Source organism: Panthera pardus, unplaced genomic scaffold, assembly GCF_024362965.1.
Source record: "Panthera pardus isolate Hobbes unplaced genomic scaffold, ASM2436296v1 HiC_scaffold_7, whole genome shotgun sequence".
In the NCBI taxonomy this organism is placed as follows: Eukaryota; Metazoa; Chordata; class Mammalia; order Carnivora; family Felidae; genus Panthera; species Panthera pardus.
The window spans coordinates 10,354,848-10,376,956 of record NW_026527002.1 but is presented as its reverse complement, the minus strand read 5'-3'; the positions used below and the strand labels follow the sequence as shown (position 1 = coordinate 10,376,956).

The 22,109-nt window shown below is 42.6% G+C and overlaps 1 protein-coding gene across 3 annotated transcripts in view; it reads left to right on the top strand.

The window, feature by feature from the left end:
• TOX (thymocyte selection associated high mobility group box) overlaps positions 1–22,109 on the top strand; it is a 306,419-nt gene that overhangs the window by 135,330 nt on the left and 148,980 nt on the right. The window contains exon 1 of one of the 3 annotated variants that reach the window (XM_019421275.2): positions 21,644–21,670. The exons of the other annotated variants lie outside the window; for them this stretch is intronic. Coding sequence (XP_019276820.1) covers positions 21,653–21,670 — 18 coding nt within the window. The 5' untranslated portion in view covers positions 21,644–21,652. Of the gene's footprint in view, positions 1–21,643; positions 21,671–22,109 lie in introns of those variants that run through there. 3 annotated transcript variants of the gene reach the window in all.

Sequence of the window (22,109 nt, the reverse complement as noted above, 5' to 3'; positions counted from 1 at the left end):
CTTCTTCTTCTTTTCTTCTTCTTCAGATTTGTTGGAGTTCTTTATATATTCTGGATATTAAGCTCTTATCAGATATATGATTTACAGATATTTTCTTTCATTCTGCGGGTTGACGTTCACTCTGTTGATTATGTCCCCTAATGCGTGGAAGTTCCTAATTTTGGTGTCGTCCGATTTATGTTTTTGTTGCTGTTGCCTGTGCTTGTGATGTTATACCCAAGAAATCACTGCTAAATCCACTTTCATGAAGCCATTCCCCACCATCATGGGGTTTTTGCATTTGTGTTTATTTAAAAAAATATAGGGGCGCCTGGGTGGCGCAGTCGGTTAAGCGTCCGACTTCAGCCAGGTCACGATCTCGCGGTCCGTGAGTTCGAGCCCCGCGTCAGGCTCTGGGCTGATGGCTCGGAGCCTGGAGCCTGTTTCCGATTCTGTGTCTCCCTCTCTCTCTGCCCCTCCCCCGTTCATGCTCTGTCTCTCTCTGTCCAAAAATAAATAAAAAACGTTGAAAAAAAATTAAAAAAAAAAAATATATATATATATATATTGTGTTAAAATACCATTTATCTTGACTACTCAGTCCTTTAGCTTTCCCTTAAGTTTTTGTCCTGAGGCAAAGCGCCTCACCAAGCCTGAATTTCGGAGACACCTAGGGAACAAGGCAACTCCTTCATTTTCAGGGAAGGGAATTTTTCAACTGATGGGCCAAAATTGCTTCCATGTGTACCTTGCACACACAGACAGAGAATTTCTGAAATATTATTTACTGCATCTGATCTTGAATGTGGCATTGGGGTTTCAGCACTTTTTACAAACGAATCTCTACAGAAGAGAGAGTCACCGAGAAAAACAGTAACAAAATGGGATATGGCTTTCCAAGGTGCCTTGCTTAACTATTTTTATTCATTTGACATTTATTTCTATGGTGTTCTACATATTTTGGTGACTGATTTTTTTTTAAGTGAAGTGAGAATTTATCTCTGTCTCACGGTAATGTTTGAACAGGGGGAGTTGGCTTCATCCGACTCCCAAGGACCCAGGCCCCTTCTGTCTACCTGCTCTGCTCCCTTTGCGCCATATTGCTTTGGCCTGCCCATGATGCCTTCCCAAACCCCAGGACCCTCAACTGAATTTTATGCGTACCACTCTATATGTGCTGTACACTTACTTTTTCTTTTAAAAGCAAGATTTATTGATTTACTTTTTCAATATATGAAGTTTATTGTCAAATTGGTTTCCATACAACACCCAGTGCTCATCCCAAAAGGTGCCCTCCTCAATACCCATCACCACCCCCCATCAACCCTCAGTTTGTTCTCAGTTTTTAACAGTCTCTTATGCTAAAAGCAAGATTTATTGATTTTTTTTCTGACTACGAAAGTTACCCATGTTCAAAGAAGAGAGAAGGCGGTTTTTAAAAAATTGCACGCACACACACAAACCACGCCCTGCAAAGATAATCCCTATTAACGTCTTGTTACATGTTATTTGATCTGTGTCCGTAATAAGCATGTTTAAAGATATATCACAGGCTCTATTTGAGTCAGGTCGTCCCAAACACAGCGACTGACTCCGGTGGAAATTCGCCAGGCCATCTTCCCCGTGCGGCAACTTCCCACAAACTCACTGAAACTTCATGGGGTCACTTTGTACACATGCTGTGTGTAGTCACAACTGTAACAGCACCATCTTTGCATCTTGGCACAAACAGGCGTGCCCCATCCTTTTCTTTTTTTTCTGTCTTTTTTTTGAGGTAGGCTTCGTGCCCAGCACAAAGCCCACTGTGGGGCTTGAACCCACGACCCCGAGACCAAGACCTGAGCCAAGATTGAGAGTTGGACATGTAGCCAGCTGAGCCATCGAGGCGCCCCCTGCCTCACCGGTGATTGGTTTTAACCACCATCCGTCATGTATGAAGAACCAGTAGCATGATTTCACTTTTACACGTGAAGAAGTTGGGGCTCAGAACGTTTGTCCGCTTCTTCAACGTTTCGTGGCATTTGAGAGGTAGAAAATAGATCTGAGCGTAGAAGCTTTCACTCTGTCTGTGCAAATGGCTGTCAAGTTGTGGCTTCTGGACCAGCATCACCTGAGAATCTGTTAGAAATGCAAATTCTCCTTTTCCTGACGTAAAACTTGGGGGGGGGTGGGGGGGAGGGAGGGAACAGTAGTCTGTGTTTTATCAAGTTCTGTAGGGAGTTTTCCGCATGACTGGTTTGGGAGCCCCTACTCTCTGTGACGGTGTGGTGCGTGGACAGTCACCGAACTAGACTCAGATCTGTGTGCTCCCCGTGGGCCTGCAAGCTGGTGGATAAAGTGGGGCACACGCACAAATGTTTCAGTGAGACTGATATCGATGTAAAAGAAACACTAATGGAGAGTTCTCTGATTCAGAGGAGGGATAAATATCACTCTGGTTTTTGAGGATCAGGGAGGGCTGTACAAGAAGGATGGTCAAATCTGGCTATTTGATGATGAAGGTTGACATTCCAAACAGAGGAACCGCATGGATAAATGCAGCTAGGAGGGGAACGGTGAGCTCAGAGGGCCCGCGGAGCAGCTCAGTTTGGCAGTGTTTCCGGCTTCACTGAGCTGAGAGCAGATGGTAGAACGCTTTGGATATCAGAATAAGAAGACTTCGTTTTATTCAATTGGCAGGGAGAAGCCAGGGCATATCTTGAGCAGGGGAGAACCATGTTTAAAGCTGCAATTTAAGAAATTATTCTCAGAATTCCATTGGATGGGTTGCCTTAAGAGAAACCCGGGTGATAGAAAACCAGTTAGAAGACTTTGTCAACAGGCTGGACAAGAGGAGACAGGGCAGAGATTAGGATCGAAGTGGTGGGGTTGGGTATTCAGATCTGTAATCTGCAGGACTTCTTGGCATGCAAGGGAGAGAAAAGTATCCACAGGATATTTAAATTATAAGATTCAGTGACTAAGGAGCATGAGCTGTGATATTAATAAAAATAGAGGAACAACTTTAGAAGGAAAAGGAGTTGAGCCTTGAAGACAGTTTGGGATTCTGACAGGTTTCTTGGATGGGGATGGCCAACGGGGAATAAAAATGACAAGATGGATATGGGCAGAGGCATCCATTCCCGAAACCTGACATGAGAATCAATGGATTCTCTGGGAAAGAGAGCTCATTCCTGAGAAGACGATTCAGGAAGCCATTCCCTTGGTGGGGAAGCCATCCCCTTGGTGGCACTTGGGGGTAAGCAAAGTGGAGTGGGGCCGGAGAAGAGGCTTTGGGGGACATCAGCGTGCAAATCAAAGACTGAGCTATCCAACAGGGATGGATCGGTTGTCACTTCTGAATGAGGGAAAGACTGTGAGAAACAGAGTATAACGAGTGAAGACGCAGCCCGAGAATTCCAGGGGTCAAGAGGGAAGTGAGTCAGTGGTTAGAAAAGGCATGTGGCAAGCATACCAGGTTATTTTGAGAAGTTTTGTGGTGATGGAAAGGAAAGAGATAAATTAATAACGTGAGGGAGCAGCTGAGTGTAGGGAAGAATCGTTGCTTGGTCGTTTGGGTTTTGTTTCGTTTGGTTTTGTTTTTTTTGTGAGCATGAAGAAGGATCTGAGCCTTTTTTAGGCAGAGGGATGACGCAACATCAGAATCACCGATTGGACAATTGACAAAAGAACATACAGTGGAGAGTACAAGGGGAGGGCTATCCCTGAGATGGAAGAAGAATGTACTTCTGAAACCCAAAAGGGAAAAAAAAGGAAGGATTCGGTTTCAAACAGAGGCATGGGGATGGAGAGGAGGAGAATTAGGCAGCTTCTTCAGATAGATTTTTCTGTCTGAAGTACAGTAAGAGGCAAGGTCATTGTCGGGAAGAGGTCATCAGGGATTGAGGATTGGGGGATCATGAAAAAGCTTGGAACAGGCAAGGTGGGGAATGGGATGGGTAGTCAGTGAGGGTTTTGGCCTGCCTTCACCTTTTCATTTTCACTCCCTGCTGGCCATCTTCATTAAAGAAACCTCATGCTCCTTAGTCACTGAATCTTATAATTTAAATATCTTGTGGATACTTTGCTCTCCCTTGCCTACCAAGTCCTGCAGATTACAGATCTGAATACCCCATCCCACCACTTTGATCCTAATCTCTGTCCTGTCTCCTCTTGTCTAGACTGTTGCTATAGTCTTCTGACTGGTCTTTCATCACTTGGGCTTCTCTCTCTCTCTCTCTCTCTCTCTCTCTCTCTTTTTAAGTTAATTTATTTATTTGGAGAGAGACAGAGATAGCAAGCAGGGGAGGGGCAGAGAGAGAGGGAGAGACAGAATCCCAAGCAGGCTTCTCACTGATAGCACGGGACTCAAACTCACGAACCTTGAGATCATGACCTGAGCTGAAACCAAGAGTGGGATGTTTAACCAACCGAGCACCACATCACCTGGCCTTCTCTGAATGCAACCCATCCAATATAATTCTAAGAGTAATTTCTTAAATTGCAGCTTTGAAAATGGTTCTCCTCTGCCCAAAAAAGGCTGAGCTAATTAGCATCTAGGTAGGATTGGGAAACACAACTGCTCAGTGGACTTAATCAGTTCAACTTCTTGATAAACTCTAGTAACACCATGTAGGCTTTGAAGCAGGGATTAAGAAAGCAAGACAGTGGGATTTCCCCAAGATTGGAGTAGTGTAAGACAGATATGGGAGGGGGGTCGGAGTGGACAACCCAAACATGTCAAAAGAAATAGGAGCTAGAGAGAGCTTCTTTGAAATGACCAGCCCTAAAATCAGTCTACATCTTCTTGGAGTCACTGGAACAAAGACCAGGGAGAAGTGGATTTTTAAAGGTACTTAGGAGAGCAGACAAAAGACTCAGAGCTTAAAAAATGGAAGAAGTGGAAAGGGAGGAAGTTCTCGTCAGAGCAAGGAATTCTATAACTTAATATCCACAGAGGTCCATTCTGTCTGATGACAAGTACACATCACTACCAGTGCCTAACAGGAGGTTGAAGTGTGGTCATTAATGAAAACTGCTGTAACAACCACAGAAAAGTGAAGGTTATTTTGAAAAGATCAGCAATGGAGATATTGAAACCAGGAAAGGTAATGAGCAACAAGTGAAGGAAGGAGGGGACGGTGTCCTGGAAGATAGATGACAATGATTAGGACAGAGGAAACGTGGGACGAGTAGCTGATGTGGACTCCAGAAGAGGAGAAATTGAAAATGGTGGCGGGTCGATGCTCTGGAAAGAACCACTTCCAATGTTTACCTCTTGACGGGGGAGACAAAGGAGCAGGAAGCATTCTCTATACCGGGAAGGTGGAAGGAGCTTCAAAGAAGAGTCAAGGTGTATTTATTTGTTTGTTTATTTTTGAGAGAGCGAGAGGCAGAAAGAGAGAGGGAGAGAGAGAACCCCAAGCAGGCTCCGTGTTGTTGGTACAGAACCCAATGAGGGGCTTGATCCCGTGACCGTGAGATCATGACCTGAGCCACAATCAAGAGTTGGATACAACTGACTGAGCCACCCAGGTGCCCCTCAAGTTTGTTTGCTTGTTTGTTTGTTTTAGGGAACAGTGAGTAGACTTAAAAAGGGAGGTATCCTGGATGATTGAGCCACATTAGAAGCTGTGAGACCCTTGAAGGCAAGAAACATGCCTCGCCCCGCCCCACCCCCACCCCCACCCCCTGCTTTCCAGAAATGTGCCTGGAACATAGAGTGATAGCATAGTAGATGCCAAATTAATGAATGGATCAATGAACAAATTCAAATCATCAGTGAGGTAAGGAGTGTGAAAAAGGTATTAACAACCCTTTAATACCTAGAGGGTTGTTAAACTGCACTCAATTTTAAGAATTAGGGTTGCAGGAAACAGAAGGTTTAGGTGTAGGCTCAAGACACATTGCAAATAGAAGAGTGATTTTTAGGCTTTTTCAAAATTCCCCTCCCAGTGCTGGGCAGATAATTAATAGCGACTTGTGGGCGCTGGGAGGACAGGCTAAGAAGCGGGTCAAAGGACACAGCAAATGAGATGCTGTACTCCTGTATTAAGAAGAGAAGGGAGGCGAAGGGGTCTAGCTCCATGGGGTTTTCTATATCTTCCCTCCTGTTTCTCGTTTCTTACTCTCAGACTTTATAGTTCAGGAGCCTTATGCTATAGAGTAACCAAGACTGGATAATCTTTCCTTTTTTTTTTAAACAGCTTTATTGTGGCATCATCCTTTACCATGAAATTCCCCTGAGCTAAATGAACAATTAAGTGATTTTTATTAAATTTACGGAGTTGGGCAGCCATCCACAAAATCCAGTTTTCAGATATTGTTATCATCCCTACAAGATCCTTCATGGGTTTGACCAACCTTAATGATGAATTGAGTATAAGGATAATGGCTGCCTTATTCAGTGCTTACTATGATCTGAGCTGTATTTTAAGCAGTTCGTATGTACCGGCTCATTTAATCCTCATAATGACATGAGATAGGTACTACCCTTTCCCCATTTTACAGATAGAAAAACTGAGGCAGTGGCCACGTATATAGTAAGAGGCAGAGCCAGCATTGAACTCAAGCATGTTGGCTCCAGAGTTGTTGATCTTAGCCCCCGTGCCATATTGCTTTTTAATACGTACTGACCATTTGAGAAGCCAGACAAAAATAGCCATAACTATCTGTGTTCTTTCTTTGTTTCACTTCACATCGTCAGTATGGAGTGAGAAATACAGCTTTGATGCAAAAATATCCATACACTTACATACATTTCCCTTAAGTAGCTGATACTGGAAATATGAAAAATTATGAATAATTGTATATGGAACAGAATGAATTTGGAGTCTTGGCAGTTATCTGGTTAACAAATTAGATCATTGAGACAAAAAAAAAAAAAAATTCTGTTTGGTGGTTTAAAATATCCGGTGTAGCTGTCCACATTCATCAAATTAATAGGATAATTGCCAATTCTCTGCTCCACTTTGTTCTGTAGCAACATAGCTGAAACACAAAGGGAAGTTTTTGCCCAAATGATACAAATTTAGTCACTTGCAAACATTCCTGGTCACTAACCTAGAAAGACTGTTGGGGATACTTGGAAATATTCCCAGAAATTCAGTTTGAGGATGGAACAACACACGAAGTATAATTGTGGTATTGCCTCTTTATGAAATCAACTACTGACATTTTAATCCATGTAAAAGCCTGTATCTACTTACAGATATTTCTGGAAAGATACCATGTCAAATGAGCAAAGCATTAAATAGGCATGTCATTTTCCATTAACCCTTCCCAAATGTTAATTTAAGAAAAATCCAATTAATACTCAGTGTGGTAAGGACTGCAAGTAGGAGCTTAGACTAGAGGCTTTATTTTTAGCAACAGCACTTTTTGGAGGTAGATAGAGGCAGTACCGGCTGAAAAGAATCCTCTTAACTCTGATTGTGTAGACAAAAAAAAAAAATGTTTTAATGCCACCAATATAGTTCTTTTTCTTTCTGATACTGTGGTGGTTACATGTCATTACGCCTTTGTCGAAACCCACGGAATAGACACCACCGTGAGTGAGCCCTAATGTAAAGTATGGACTTTGGCTGATAATGATGTGTCAGTGTAGGTTCATTGATTGTAACAAATGTACCACTGTGGTATGAGATGTCAATAGTGACGGGGGGGGGGGGGCTTGTACACCAGTGAGGATGGGGAATTTATGAGATTTCTGTAGTTTGCACTTAGTTTTTCTACGAACTCAAAATTGTCCTAAAAAATAGAGTTTATATTGGGGCGCCTGGGTGACTCAGTCCATTAAGCATCCGACTTCGGCTCAGGTCATGATCTCACGGTTTGTGAGTTCGAGCCCCGCGTCGGGCTCTGTGCTGACAGCTCGGAGCCTGGAGCCTGTTTCAGATTCTGTGTCTCCCTCTCTCTGACCCTCCCCCGTTCATGCTCTGTCTTTCTCTGTCTCAAAAGTAAGTAAACGTTAAAAAAATTTTTTTTAAATAGAGTTTATAAATGTAAAAAATAGGCTATTTAAAAAAACGCATCTATTAATGTATACTTTTCTATTTAGGAATGAATAGTGTTTAAATACTTAAAAGCAAAAACCAACCCCCAACCCCCCCCACCCACACACACACAAATAAAAGCATTAGGTAGTTTATTTCCTCTAAGATTATCGGAGTATTTTGCATCCATATGCCTTGCTTTATTCATGAAAATTACTTAAACAGTCTGAGAGGTGGCCCCAGTAGCACAGAGAGCGTTCACCGTTTTCAAGGTGTGGAGGGGAACCCAGGCTAACCTTCCTCAGAGTCCTGCTTTTTGTAGATTTTTTTTTTCCTCCGAACACTTCTAATTTGCGATGTCTTCTGATTCCACTAACACTGAAGTGGCCCTGGGTTCCACTTCCCACTTTCATTTATCCACTGGGAAGATCGTCCACTTTGTGAATTGCTTGAGGCCGTCTAAAATCCCACAGACGTCCCTTGGCTGACCTACACATTCCTGAGACACTTCCCAGGGTGTCCAACCACCACATTCTACGCGAATGAAATTCATAGCATTATTAAACCAATTAAGGCACTATGAGAGAGATGAAAATGCTGTCCCCAGAATAGGAAATACATTCCAAATTCAGAGGACTTACTAATTAATTTTAGATGAGTTGCTCTTGTTCTTTTAGAAGATAATTTGATCACAGACTCCCCTTCCTTAGAAAAATTGAAGACATAACTTGATAGTGTTTTAACAATATTTGGGGAAGAGAGGGTTTGGTGAATAGTACCTACCCCGATTTTGTATATACATATTACATATTTATCTTTCGAAGACTAATGTATGTGCCTCTTGGGTGGGGTGCCCGGGTGGCTCATTCGGTTGAGCATCCGACTTCGGCTCAAATCATGATCTCACAGTTCGTGGGTTCGAGCCCCGCGTCGGGCTCTGTGCTCACAGCTTGGCGGAGCCTGGAGCCTGCTTCGGATTCTGTGCCTCCCTCTCTCTCTCCCTCAACCCACCTGCATTCTGTCTCTGTCTCTCTCAAAAATAAATAAACATTAAAAAAAAATTATATGCCTCTTGGGTATCCAGGAAGACTTCTTAACAAATAGTAGACACCGTGAATGAGATCTGTCCACTTGTCACTGCTATAAAGAATTGCCCTTTTTAGATGGATTAACATCGTGTGGAAATACTCATTGTCTTAACTGCACAAAACACAGCGTTGGAATCCCAGTTTCATTTATAAAGTTAATACTGCCATCTACTCAGAATACTAATGGTTTTAATGAAGATGTAACATCTTGCAAACAAATAATTAGTTTTGTGCATGAAAGGATAAATAGAATCTCAATGAACGAAATCACTGATTTTTCTCAGAGCTCTCAGGCTGCAACCGTGTAGCAGTTTTTTACGTGTAGTTTGAAGAGTTTATTTGGTTTTTCGGCAGTTACCCAGAGCAACTGTAACTCCAAAGTATATATAATACAAAGTGTGTTTATGCTAAATTCATGGAGTTGCAAGCATGGGATGATGTTCTTTATTCTTGTTTTGAGCGCCATACCCAAAACACCAGGAACAGTGCCATCAGACCTGTAGGAGTTGGGTAATTTCACTGCATTGAACAAATTATTTAGGCTATGTGTAAATGGTTTTTAAAATAGATGTATTAATTGATTTCGGATTTGAGCTACCTTTGTTAGTTAAGTGAGTCATTTCATAGTTGATCTCATCTCATAGTTTCTCATGAAAATGGCCAAAACTTGAGGACACCTGGGTGGCTCAGTTGGTTAAGTGTCCGACTTCGGCTCAGGTCATGATCTCTCAGTTTTTGAGTTCGAGCCCCGCCTCAGGCTCTGGGCTGACACCTCAGAGCCTGGAGCCCACTTCGGATTCTGTGTCTCCCTCTCTCTCTGCCTCTCCCCTGCTCACGCTCTGCCTCTTTCTCTCAGAAATAAACATTAAAAAAAGAAAGAGAGAAAATGACCAAAACTTCAAACTCAACCCATTCTACACTAGAGCTTCTCTGAAACACTGTTCATGTTGGACCCAGATAATTCTCTTCTAAGGGGGCTGTCCTGTGCATTATAGGACGTACAGAGGCACCCTCGCCCCTAGCTGCCAGTCGGGACAGCAAAGTGGGGGAAGGGAAGGAAGGAATCCCCCCCACCCCGAGTTGAGAACCACTTCAATAGAAGATGTGGGTTGCATTGTATACCTATCATGGTATTATTAAATACGATGAGCACAGCTGGGGACAAGCAATTGAAAAAACAAAATCAAAACAAAGCTTGAATCCCAAAAAGATCCAAGGAAACGCTAACAGCCATCTAAATAATGGAATTGCTTAAACTATATGGTTGATGTGGTTGGCATTACAGAAACCCTTTATTAAATGAACCTCACACCTTAAAGAATGTTGGACTGAAAATAATCTTCAGTGACTGCTAATGGATGAAATATAAAGATGAGGTATTGAGAAAATAGCAGATGCATGAAGCCTCATAAGCTCTCGTAAAAATGCGTTCCCACAAGCCCTTTCCATTTCAACAATCAGACAGTGTAAAAACGCACAGTTTTTTTTAAAGAGTACAGCTTACAATCTGCATACAGGTAGGAATGTGTTTTGAGAAACTACACTAGCTTTTGGAACCACTAATACAAACGTGTTATTACAAAGGCAAGTTTCGTTGCCTGAAAATGGGATGCAGTGGGGGTATTGTAAATGATGGATTTTACATATTAGATGCAGGATACTTTCCTGTCCTGTGTCCAAAGAACTTCGTTGCCTAGAATTATGTGCAGCGGGCAATAGACACTATAATATAACTTGCTGAGGAAGGTCATGTTAGCTCTGAAGAAAAGGCAACATTGTTCTGCTTTTAAAATAAAACCCATCTTGGATAAGTTGATCTTGCTCCAATGTGTAGTTTCCATCCTACTCTGACTTCCATACATATTTAAATTATTTGTTTCAAGTTGAATATCTTAAGAAACCTTGAAGGGTCTCTTGGTGACAAGACCCATATTTAAAATATGTACATTTTGCTCAGAACTGTTCAGAAGGCATTTCAAACCAAAAAAAAAAAAAAAAAAATTGAAAGCACTTCATAGAACGTTAATATTAATTTGCTTAATGGTTATAAAAATGTATTATTCCAGAGTTTTTCGTAGCAAATATGAAATGTGCAAAAGGAATTAATAATGTAAAGTTTCTTACAGAAAGTGAAATAATAGGTTACAGAGCAGTAGAGATTACATAATTTCTTTGATGTGAGCATTATAAGGAACATTAACTGATTACTGACACAGCCTAAGTATCTAGCTGAGTTATGCAATTGTTGAACCAGAACAGAAATTGTTCTATAGTTCCATAAAATACAATGAGTGATTGTTATCTTGTGGCTAATTTAATGCTTAAAGCTAATAAGCTATGAAAAAGAAAATGTTATGGGAAGCCTGTATCATTCTATATCTTACTACTGTAAATTTAGGTATAACATTGCATTTGTTAATGCCCAAACCATCTGAAATCTCCATTTTAAGACCGTAAATTCACCTGAAGCAAGTTTAGCGAATGTGGTATAATGTAGTTTCCCATGACTGGGTGATATTTTCTCTGTAAATTAAGAGAGGCCTTCAGTTGTGCTTTCCACTTTCAGACAACTTCTCCTGCAACATTATGTGGCAGTTTTTAACATCGCTCCTCTACGTAATCGAAAATAACACAAATGAAAGCCAAATAAAGAACATTTCTGGAGAAGAATATTTTGCACACACACAGAGTAAATAAATATGTACATATGTACAGAACATGTGTGTATACACATATTTATGTACATATAGATACACACAGGATGCTCTACAAAGTTTTCATTTATTTGGCGATCACGCTATTTTCCTTTGTCTGCTCCATTGCTTTTCTCTTATCTAATATTTAAGGCGGGACTGTGCACTTACAAGTATGATGATTAACAAGTAACATCTACATATCACTTTCTATATTAAAGACCTCTTCACAGACTAATTTAGGGCACATTCAGCCTGATTTTGCACTGTTTTCTGCCTATCGATCTTTTCCAACGAATGACAGAAACAGTCCGTGAGGTGGAAATACCATAGTTTCCAGAATGTAGCACAGGGTTTATATATTTAGTACTTTGTAATTTATAATTCTTTTGGTATATCTCATTTGAATCTGAAAGAACCACATGGAGAACGTCAAATTCTTGCTCTCATTCCCAAGACCAGTCTGCTAGGAAGTGTCTGAACCAGGACTCCTATCAGGATCTTATTTCAAACCCACTCCATGATGGAATCTCTCCTAAATTCTGTCCTATTTTGTCATACCTGCAAGGGAACAAGAGACCCTGAATTACTCACAAGCCACCTGGGGGGAAAGGAGAAATGGATTGCATTCTGTCTGCCAATCCAGTAAGCTTTTCATTAGCATGCTGGTGTAGATTTGGAGACGATTCAGAGAGCAAAATGTTCACCAGCAACTTGACGTCAGCGTGAAAAAACAAACCAGCTCGATCTGGAGCCACATGGGCACAGTCTGCTTACTGGAACTGGGCTTGCCTACGTGGTACCACGAAGATTTGAACCATTATCTAAGATGTCATAAAATAAACTTCTTTTCAAATTCGTCCAACTAGAGCGAGTGAAGAAACTTTGGTCCCTGTAGGACAGGAAGAAATGGAAAAACTCGGGTGTGATCTGGTTTACAGCAGCTTTTGTCCAGTGACGCTGGGCGGAGCAGTTGTTTTCATGGATAGAAATTGACTTGGGAATGAAAGCACGTGGAATAAACACGACTGCAGAACAACGGAATGGTGACGTCCAAAATGATTTCAGTTCTCGCGATATTAGGTTGAATTTATTTAATCACTCATCATTGTTGTTTTGTAGATGCTAGGTGCTTGGCAGGTGCTAGGTGCTGGCGGCATAGAAATAGGAAGCTCTCTGCTCTCAAAGCGCTCTTTCTAGTCCGGTGTAGAAGACAGGTCAGTGCCCTGACATAGAGGCTGCAGGAAAGCACCAGATGCCATAGGGAAGTTAGGGAGGCACAGGGAAGGGACCCTAAGACATCAGCGATTTTAGAGAAGGCTTACCTTCTGGTGGGAAGATGCTCTGTCCCTGGCACCGTCCACACGTGTGCCTTTTGTTCAGTCATAGTTGTTCAGACCCTCCTTTCACTCCCAGAAGGGTTCCAGGTTGGTTGTGCAATTCCCTGACCATCGTATTACTGCTAGGAAAGCAGGGAGGGAAATAACAGGAAGTGGAACGTGGAAAGGTATTCCAAACAGAGGGGATGACGGAAAGAAGTAGAGGCAGGGATTTCTTGGCCATACGGAAATCACGAAGCGACGATGGAACGTAGAGTGACCTAAGATACAGAACGGAATGAGGTTACAGACGCTGAACTCTTGGCCTGGCCCAGGCACGGGCCCTTTAGACTGGACACAAGCCATAAACACCTACGGCTGTTCTCATCATGAAGGGCCTTGTGTTTGAAGCTAAGGAAGCTGAAATGTACTTGAAAACTTCAGAGGGAGTGAAGAATTTTAAGCAGTGGAGGAGGAGAAGGAAGATAAGGGACCCACTTTGAGGATCTGCTGGACGCGTGTGTTGTGCTCAGCACTTCGCCGTACGGGTATGGCCTTCGTGGCAGCCCCATGACAGGGCCACTGAGGCTCACGGAGGCCACGTCTTCCCAGGTTCACAGCCACGGCGTGGCAGAGATGGGTCCCAAACGCCGCTCTGGATCATTTGAGTCTGTGGTTTTCATCACACACCTTCTGCCTCTGCCGGCTGCCCTGGGTCCGTTAGCACTGACCTTGGAATAGAGTATGTACTTCTAGGCGATACCCGCTGTCAGTAAGTGGGTATTGCCGCTGAAATCATAGAATAAAGCCTGCGGTCCTCATGGTCATTGAATTGGTTATGAGATTCATTAATTCTGCATTGACACCGGGATGCCTAGAAGTTGCATGTTGGTCGAGTCTTTTCTTTTGCAAGGGTCTTCTTTTCCTTGAGCACACTTCTCCTGTTAGGGACTCTCCTGCCGTCAGGCAGAATGGAATTGAGGCTCTGCTCTGCTTCTTCCCAAGTACTTAATTGTTCAGGGCTCACTGTACTGATAAAGGACACGAATACTGCCTGCCTCACAGGGTCGCTGTCAGGATCAAGTGAGAGAATACATGCGTGCACCTGTCACACAGGAAGCATACAGCTAATGTTAGCTGCCGTTACCGAGACTGGGGCCTGGCACCTAGTAGGTGCACCATGAGCCTTTGTTCAATGAATGAATGAATGCATGAATGAATGAGTACCCACCACATTTTATCGGGGAATGTGTCGCTACCGTTGAATTTTCATGGAGCAAGAAGATCCCGTTGGAGGGCTTACCCACGTGGTCATATTTTCTTCTCGCAACTTTTCGACAAAAGAGCATCCGGTGGTGCCGTTCCAGAAGGGGAAACAAAGGAGACCAATCACTTCTCACCAGGCAGGATAAATAAGGTTTTGAGTAGAAGCAGGCATGCTTTTTCCAGCAACAGGACTTGTACATTCGGCCCTGACGTGTTTCTGGCAACATGTCATGCTATAAAAGGACATGGTCAAAAGGGAGGATGAAGTGTTTGGGAGAATGCTACCAAAAAAAAAAAAAAAAGTGAAATGAGAGTGCAGGACGATCTAAGGAGCATAGTTTGAGCTACTGTAAAATTTTTTTTAACGTTTATTTATTTTTGAGAGAGATAGAGACAGAGCAGGGGAGGAGCAGAGAGGAGACACAGAATCCGAAGCAGGCTCCAGGCTCTGAGCTATCAGCACAGAGCCCGACGCAGGGCTCGAACTCATGAACCGTGAGATCATGACCTGAGCCGAAGTCGGACGCTTCACCGACTGAGCCACCCAGGCTACTATAAACATGAAGACAATAAAAGAAGCTTTGGCATGGAGACCCTCTATGCCTTGGGAAGGGGACATCTTATGCATGAAGCCTTAAGCTAAAGCAGGGAAAATTATGCCCTAAGCTTTAGAAAAGTGTGGATAAGTCAGCCGGGAAAGTCACATGAGATCACAGATTAAATATCAAAGGAGGTTATGCAAAAATAGATGTAACTAAATAGTATTTGAAGATGTTAAAGAGAATTTAAAAATTATACTCCTTTTGATGCAACGAATGGAGTGACTTCCCAAGTTCCTTAAAATGAAAGATACACGCCAAATACAGCTTTGCTTCCTTTCACCATGGGCAAACCCGTTCTCAATAACTTGGAGGATGCCATCGTGTTTCTGTTTCGAAAACAGAAACTCTCGGGAACGTCAAGAAAATAAATGTCAAACCTGATGTCACAAAGAAAATGGAGTGGATATGAACTGAACTTCTCATATTTCTAATTGGTCAGGTTTGCCCTGAATATACCAAAATACATTTCAACACCTGTCCTACCCTTAGGAGATTTTCATTACCAAAAGTCTATTCCTGTAACATCATTGTTCTATTTTGCCACAATGTTATTTCCTGAGTAATAATAATAGAGAAGTGAGATTCTCCATCTTAATAATTCTGTACCTTCCTATTTATATTTTTATTTGGTACTGTCACTTTTAATTTCAAAATTATTCAATAATTATTTGTCCTCAAATCTTTTTTGAGAAGTTTTCATCCCACTCAGTTGTCACTTACTTCTCTGTTAATTTTTTTTTTTTTTTATAAATCTGTCATTCAAGTGTCATAACTTTATCAGTGCTCTGAATTTATACTAGTCTCTTCCACTCTCCTTGCTTTGAGCTTCCCAGAACAGGTACAGGATTAGGTACTGTGGGAAATGAGGTGAGAGCTGAAATGATGTGGAAATCAGTGAGCTTAGGGAAGAATTGCCAGCAAGTTTGAATGTACTTCTCAAATTGTTCTCTTACTGCATGGATTCAGAAAAATTTGTCTAAAGCCTGACAAGTCAAAGGAACGTTCTGAACCAATCATTTGAAACTACACCAGTTTCAACTCTAGTTTTACGGCTTTATGCTTTATAGAAATTCAGAAATTGCTTGGGAATTCATTTCAAAAACAGTGTTCCTACCTGGAATCAGGAATCATTGTTCCTAATTTTCTCCTCTCAGCCACCTTGTGGAGGGAGGCCTTTTAGTCAAAACCAGAGATGTGTATCAGGCATGTTTTCAGTTGGTTGAACTTCTTTCCATTAAACTCATCAGAATGGACCTGGATTGATAGTTAAGCTTTTATCCACACATTCTTTGCTTTCTTAAATAATGCATTAAGGAAAGTGTATTGCATTGTGTTGAAAGTTTGGGGTTAGGGAAGGTTTCTAGAAACTCGCATTTCTTTCTTTCAAACGGAGTGACGCTTTCATGATACAGGTCAACATTTGTTCTTCTTTTTATGACTGTTTCGTGAGATTGTTTCTGTCTTTGCACAGGAATTGAAAATAGAATTAATGATTCTTAAATAAGCTGTAATGAAAGCAGAACAAAGATGGGATCAGGCTAGTAGAGCACTGCACCTGAGCACACTGTCCTACTGAGTACGACGGGCCACCGTCTTCGTCCTAGCTGCCCAGAAAGCAGAGCCTGTGCTGGGGGAGGGGGCTCGCACACTAGCACTGGGAGTACAAGCCCAGGGAGACACGAGTGAAGGGGAAAGGAAGCAAGACAGAAGTCAAGGAGGCAGGGATCGCAAGACATGAGACACACATTCCCAAGATGTTGTAGCTTCGCAACTAATCACTGCTGGTTGCTGGGCATGAGGGACTTCTCTAAAGAGGCCACAGGGAATGCCATGGGGCAGTCGTCTCCACTGGGGCCAATTTCCCACGCACACTGGGGATACGTTATCCGGCCAGCTGCACAGACTCTGTGGAAAGCAGAACTTCTTTGGCTCCAGCCCAGGTGCAGAGCCACTTATGTAAGTTGGTGCCAGGCTTGGGGCACCTCAGCCTCTAGCCCTGGTGGCAGCAGAGGTGATATGGCTGAGGGCTTCATGACTCTGGTGTCAGCCATTCCCGAAAGCAGAGTCCAGGGGCCAAGGCCTGAGGGTCAGGCAGGTCCTGTCTGTCAGGATTGGATCCATCACAGACAAGTTACTTAACTCCTTTGTGTCTCACTTTTGTCATCTGTAAACCAGGAGTCATAATAGTCACCATAATACGAGATAATTACAAAAACTAAACACCTCGATGCCTCTGATGTGATTAGAAAGTGCCTGCAAAGGTTAAAAATAGCTTGAGCCATGATGGCATCATTATGTGAAGTATGGAGCCCATACTTACGTGGACATACAGTGTTCGAGCGAGTTACAAGTTTATGCATAACATCAGTATTGAAAATTTCAGCTACCAAAAGTAACAAAAGAGACGTGATGTATAGAACTTCCTCCGGATAAATCTATCACTGGGACAAAAACAAGATCTAAATTCAGTTCCAACAGCCAAGCTCCAGAGTCTAAGGTCTGGGCACAGTATTTTACTTGTGGGTATAAGAGCCTCTCTCCCGGCTTCCAGTGGCCCAGTCTTCCCAGTGGCCTCGCTATGCCCAGATCCTATTTCCTCTCCATGCCTTTCAGATCTGCAGCAGAGTGCTGACCACTCAAGTTCAAGTGACGGGAGGCTGCGGAAAGGGGTTTCTCTTTCCTGTCTCAGCTCTGTGCGCTCTCGGGCTCTCAGGCTCGTCCATTCGGAGCACCAACGAACGGAGCAACTCTGCTTTCTTTCCGTGGGGTATTGCCAGCCTGTGCTCTGCTGGTCTCCTTTCCTTTCAGTATCAGCCACTTTTCCGGCCCTTGTGCTCAGTCGGTTTCATTCAGCCTGGCTCTGCATGGAGGCATGTTGCTTTAGACTATCTCACATCAACACAGCCAGCCTTGAAGCTAGAAGCTAGATAAACACAGATTCCCTCTCCAGTGTCTCCTGACCTTCTTCCTTGAGGATGAGAGGATGTGTAGTAAGTGTAGGAGTTTGCCTGGCTCTGTTTTCGTTGGATGCATTCTTACCGTGCGTGGGAACAGCAGAGGTAACTATATGCTCATGTGTCCGTTATCGCCCTTCCCATTAGCTTTCAAAATGCTTTGCTTCCATGAAACAACAAAAGTCGTTGACTTCACTGCCCAAACCGTTATTTCTTTCATTATAAAGCAAGCGGGGAAAAGAAGACTTCTAATCTTCTGTTGAGTCAAGCAACACAGAAATAGATATTTTATTTTGAGGATATTACCCCGTCTTACGATTTATTATAATGCATCTTCTAAGAAATGTCAAATTAACTCTCTGCTATAAGCATTTCTACTTTTAGCTCTTTAAAAAAAAAAAACAAAACAGAGTATCAAATATTCCCTCAGAAAACACCCAGAGATGTAAGGTTTTCCCTTTTATAGGCGATACAATGTGGTACTGTTTCATGAATTCCATGAGGTTCTCCACCACCCCCCCCCCCGACCCAGCAGCAGTTTTCTCGGTTTCCTCTAATGGTTTCCCTAAAAAGATCCCGTTTCCTTTACCAGTGCCAACGACTGATTTATAGTTCACATGCTGCCTTTGATTTTTCTGGTTTTAGTGGTTTGGGTCATCTAATATTGCCCAGTTTTGCTCATCATTTACTATGTTCAGGCAATGTTGGATGTCTGCTTTCAGCTTTTAAATAGAAGAAATAATAACTACCTAGTTTGAAAAGCTCTTTGGGATTATGGGTTTGGTTAATATCCTCTAAAAACAATTTCAAAAAACTGTAGTAGAAGATTATAAATGACTTTTTACGTGATTGCATCCCCTGGTGCTTTGAAATAAAAACACAATAAAGAGTATAAAAGCACTTGGTCAGAAAGGCTAATCCTGAGTTGATGTCATTTACATTTAGATTTAAATAAGTCAGCCTATTTATTCTTTCAAACTTTGCTTCAGGTTTTAAATTGAGAATCCGTGGAAATTAAAAGTCCTACCTAGTTTGCTCAGATATATTTTGAAAAGTTCTAATGCCTGAATTCAGTTGACTTCTAAGCATAATAACTGTGATAAACATAAGGAGTGAGGAAATGTAACTAGTTATTTTTAATGAACCAATGTTATTGTAACAATTATTAATAATGTTCATCTACTGTGTGGTCCAGGTAAAGCAAAGCAAGGTCACTGATGTAATAACACACACTGTGCCTTCAAGATCATGGAGTATGCAAATAAGCCATATACAACTACAATAGTCATAGAGTCTAATCCCCCATTTTTATGCGTGATGGAGTATAAAGCAGCATGTCATAGTGGAAGATTCTTCCATTAGGAATCCAGACCTTGATTCTGGTTCCAGATGAACCATGTGACCAATAGAAAGGCAGTTTCTCCAATCAGGATGCCTTCAGGGATCTTTCCAAGGCCAGAATTCTAGGGCTCTATGCACTCTAATTCCACTTCAGATGGTGAGTGGACGGACATGGGCCCACTACACGAGAGGACGCCCTCTAAGAATGGTGCATCTGCAGAAGGCCTGTTGAGATTCCTGGAACCAGCTCCTGAATAGGATGTGGGTGGGTGGGTGGGGTCTGTGAACAGCACACGGATGACCTTAACCTGATGGGGTGTGCGTGGACAGGGGGCGGAGTAGGGGGGAGGATGGGATCATGGCTTACTTTTCTTCCTGTGCCCAAGAGTGGGTCCAACCGCAAGGAGAATGGCTCAGCATGTTCTGACACACATACGTATTTCTGTTTGGCAACTCAAAATTCTTCAGAAAGAGGGCATCGACTCATTTATAGCCAGGTCTCTTGATTCTCGGGCATCTATGCCCGAGATCTCGGGCAATCTCTATGTTTCTGAATTCTACAAAACTCTTGAGGAAGAACTACAGCTAGCATTTGAGTAATGGGCTTCTAGCTACTTCTGTACGTTTTTTTAAGGGCTTCTGCTCCTAAAGTAACCAGTTTTAAGCCACTGCAGAACGATGAGCTGACCCCATTCCAAAGCCTTGAAACCGTTCTCTCAAAGCTAAATCTTATTTCTCTTGTCAAGTGATCACCTCCTCTAGGGAAATGAGGGGTGTAAGAAAGTACCATGGATATAAGAAATATTTCAGCAGTGAAAAGGGAAGAAAGGTGTTCTGGACAAAGAGGTGTGAATGTGTGTGGGACACAGTGAGGCACAGGGAGTGGATGCAGTGAGTCCAGAGACTCTGAGGGCAAAATCAACATGGCTTCTGTTCTCCTGGAAAGCAAGCATACCATGAAATAGATGTCATCTCTTCATGCACCTTTACCTTGCGAGTCCTCTAAAAATAAGACTTCAGAGCCTTTCAGTTAGGGTTCACCGGCAAAACAGAACCAACAGAATGTGTGACTTATTATAAGAAATTGTCCCAATCCAAAACTATAGCGGGGAAGCTGGAAAGGAGAACCAATGGCACAGTTTCAGTCCCGAAGCTGGTAGGCTTAAGACCGAAGGAGAGCGGATGTTTCCATTCAAGTCTGACAGCAGGAAAAGATGGTTGTTCCAGTTCTGCCAGCCAGGTAGGAGGAATTTCCTCTTACTCTGCAGAGGGTCAGCCTTTCTGTGCCTTTCAGGCCTTCAACTGATTGGATGAGGCCCACCTGCGAGAGGGAGGGTGCTCTTCTTCACACATTCTACCAATCCACATGTTAATTTCACCCAGAAGTACCCTCCTGGACGTACCTGGAATAATATTTGACCGAGTATCTGGGCACCCTGTGGCCCAGTCACGCTGGCACAAAATAAACCACCGTCATACCACCTCTCGGCATTGTAAGGGTTAATTATAAACATCTGAAGATATTCCACCAGCCTGATCCCTATACTGGCAGCTCGCTGTGCCTCTTGTGTTTTTGAAAGTCTCACAATGCCACAGAAATTCCGGACCGTGTCTCAACGTGGAGATGTTGCCAACACTCTGCTTTGATATGGACACTATTTTCAGGATCGGTAGCTAACTCATTAGAATTCAGAACAATTTCTATGTTCTGGTGGTTAAGTGCACGTGCTAGAAAGCCTGGCTTTGAGTTCCAGCCCTTGCCTCTTAAGAGCTCTGTGACCTTGGGCATCTAGCTTAAATCCTCTGTGCCTTTGTGTCTCCTTTTGTAAGGTGTATGTAATAATAATACCGAACTCGTGGTTTGTTGTGTGATGGAATCAGTTAATGCGTGTGAAGCTACAGGCAGGTTATGGGGGCATGGAATGTACTCCAAAAAATAGTTATCCCCACAGTCACATACCTTTTGTTGTAAAATGCTGTTTCAGCCTTGGCTCAGTATTGCTTAAGCATTGGTACTTTTTGAGGAAAGAGTCCTTATCAAGAGCAGTAACATTGAATACACTCAATTAGCATACGCTTTGGATAGACTAAAACCAAAACTTCAGAGCCTTCGTTGGCTTGAGAACGACACCAGATTTAGAAAATGAGTTAGAGAAGATGAAATAGAAAGTAACACATTTATAGAATATGCATAGGCTGTGGAGTATTTGATGTACTTCACTACTTCTGTGCAGTTTAGTTTGTTATAGTCAGAGAAACTGTCCATATTTTAAATGGTTCTTTGGCATCTTCACATAAAAAACATTTGCAAACAAACCAACAGTGGGTGGGGGTGAAATGCCGAATGATGCTTTTTGTCGGGGCCTGAGGTGTTAGCAGAAACAGGTGGATTGATTCGGGCTAGACTATCTTTGGGTTGAAGGCATTCACCTGACTGATGGAAATGCAACCTTGGGTAAGTCACTTGGACTCAGGGCTCCTGAGCCAGATGACAAAGTCACCAAATGTCTCGCTAGTCTTTTCTCAGTGTGCTATTTCTGACTTGTCCTAACAACCACTATCATTCAGTAAGTGATTTCGTATCTGTTTAGATAAGTTTGTTCACATAACATGAAATATATTTTCAGGGTGATGTGTGAGGAGAGCCTTTGGTTCCTTGAACTCAACCTCGTGAGTGTTTCGCTGTCTGTAGGGAGGTCTTTCCTTGTCGATGTGAATCTTCAGGGCACCTAGTGCCCTAGAGTACGGTTCGGGGTCTTTGGCGTGTTCCAGTGTTTGTACGACCCTCTGGATGCTGCTGGCAGCTCATTGATGGTGGAATGCGATGTCTGTAACACAGTTTTCTCTTTCTTGATGATATATAAAATGTGCCCATATTACCGTGTACTGGCACC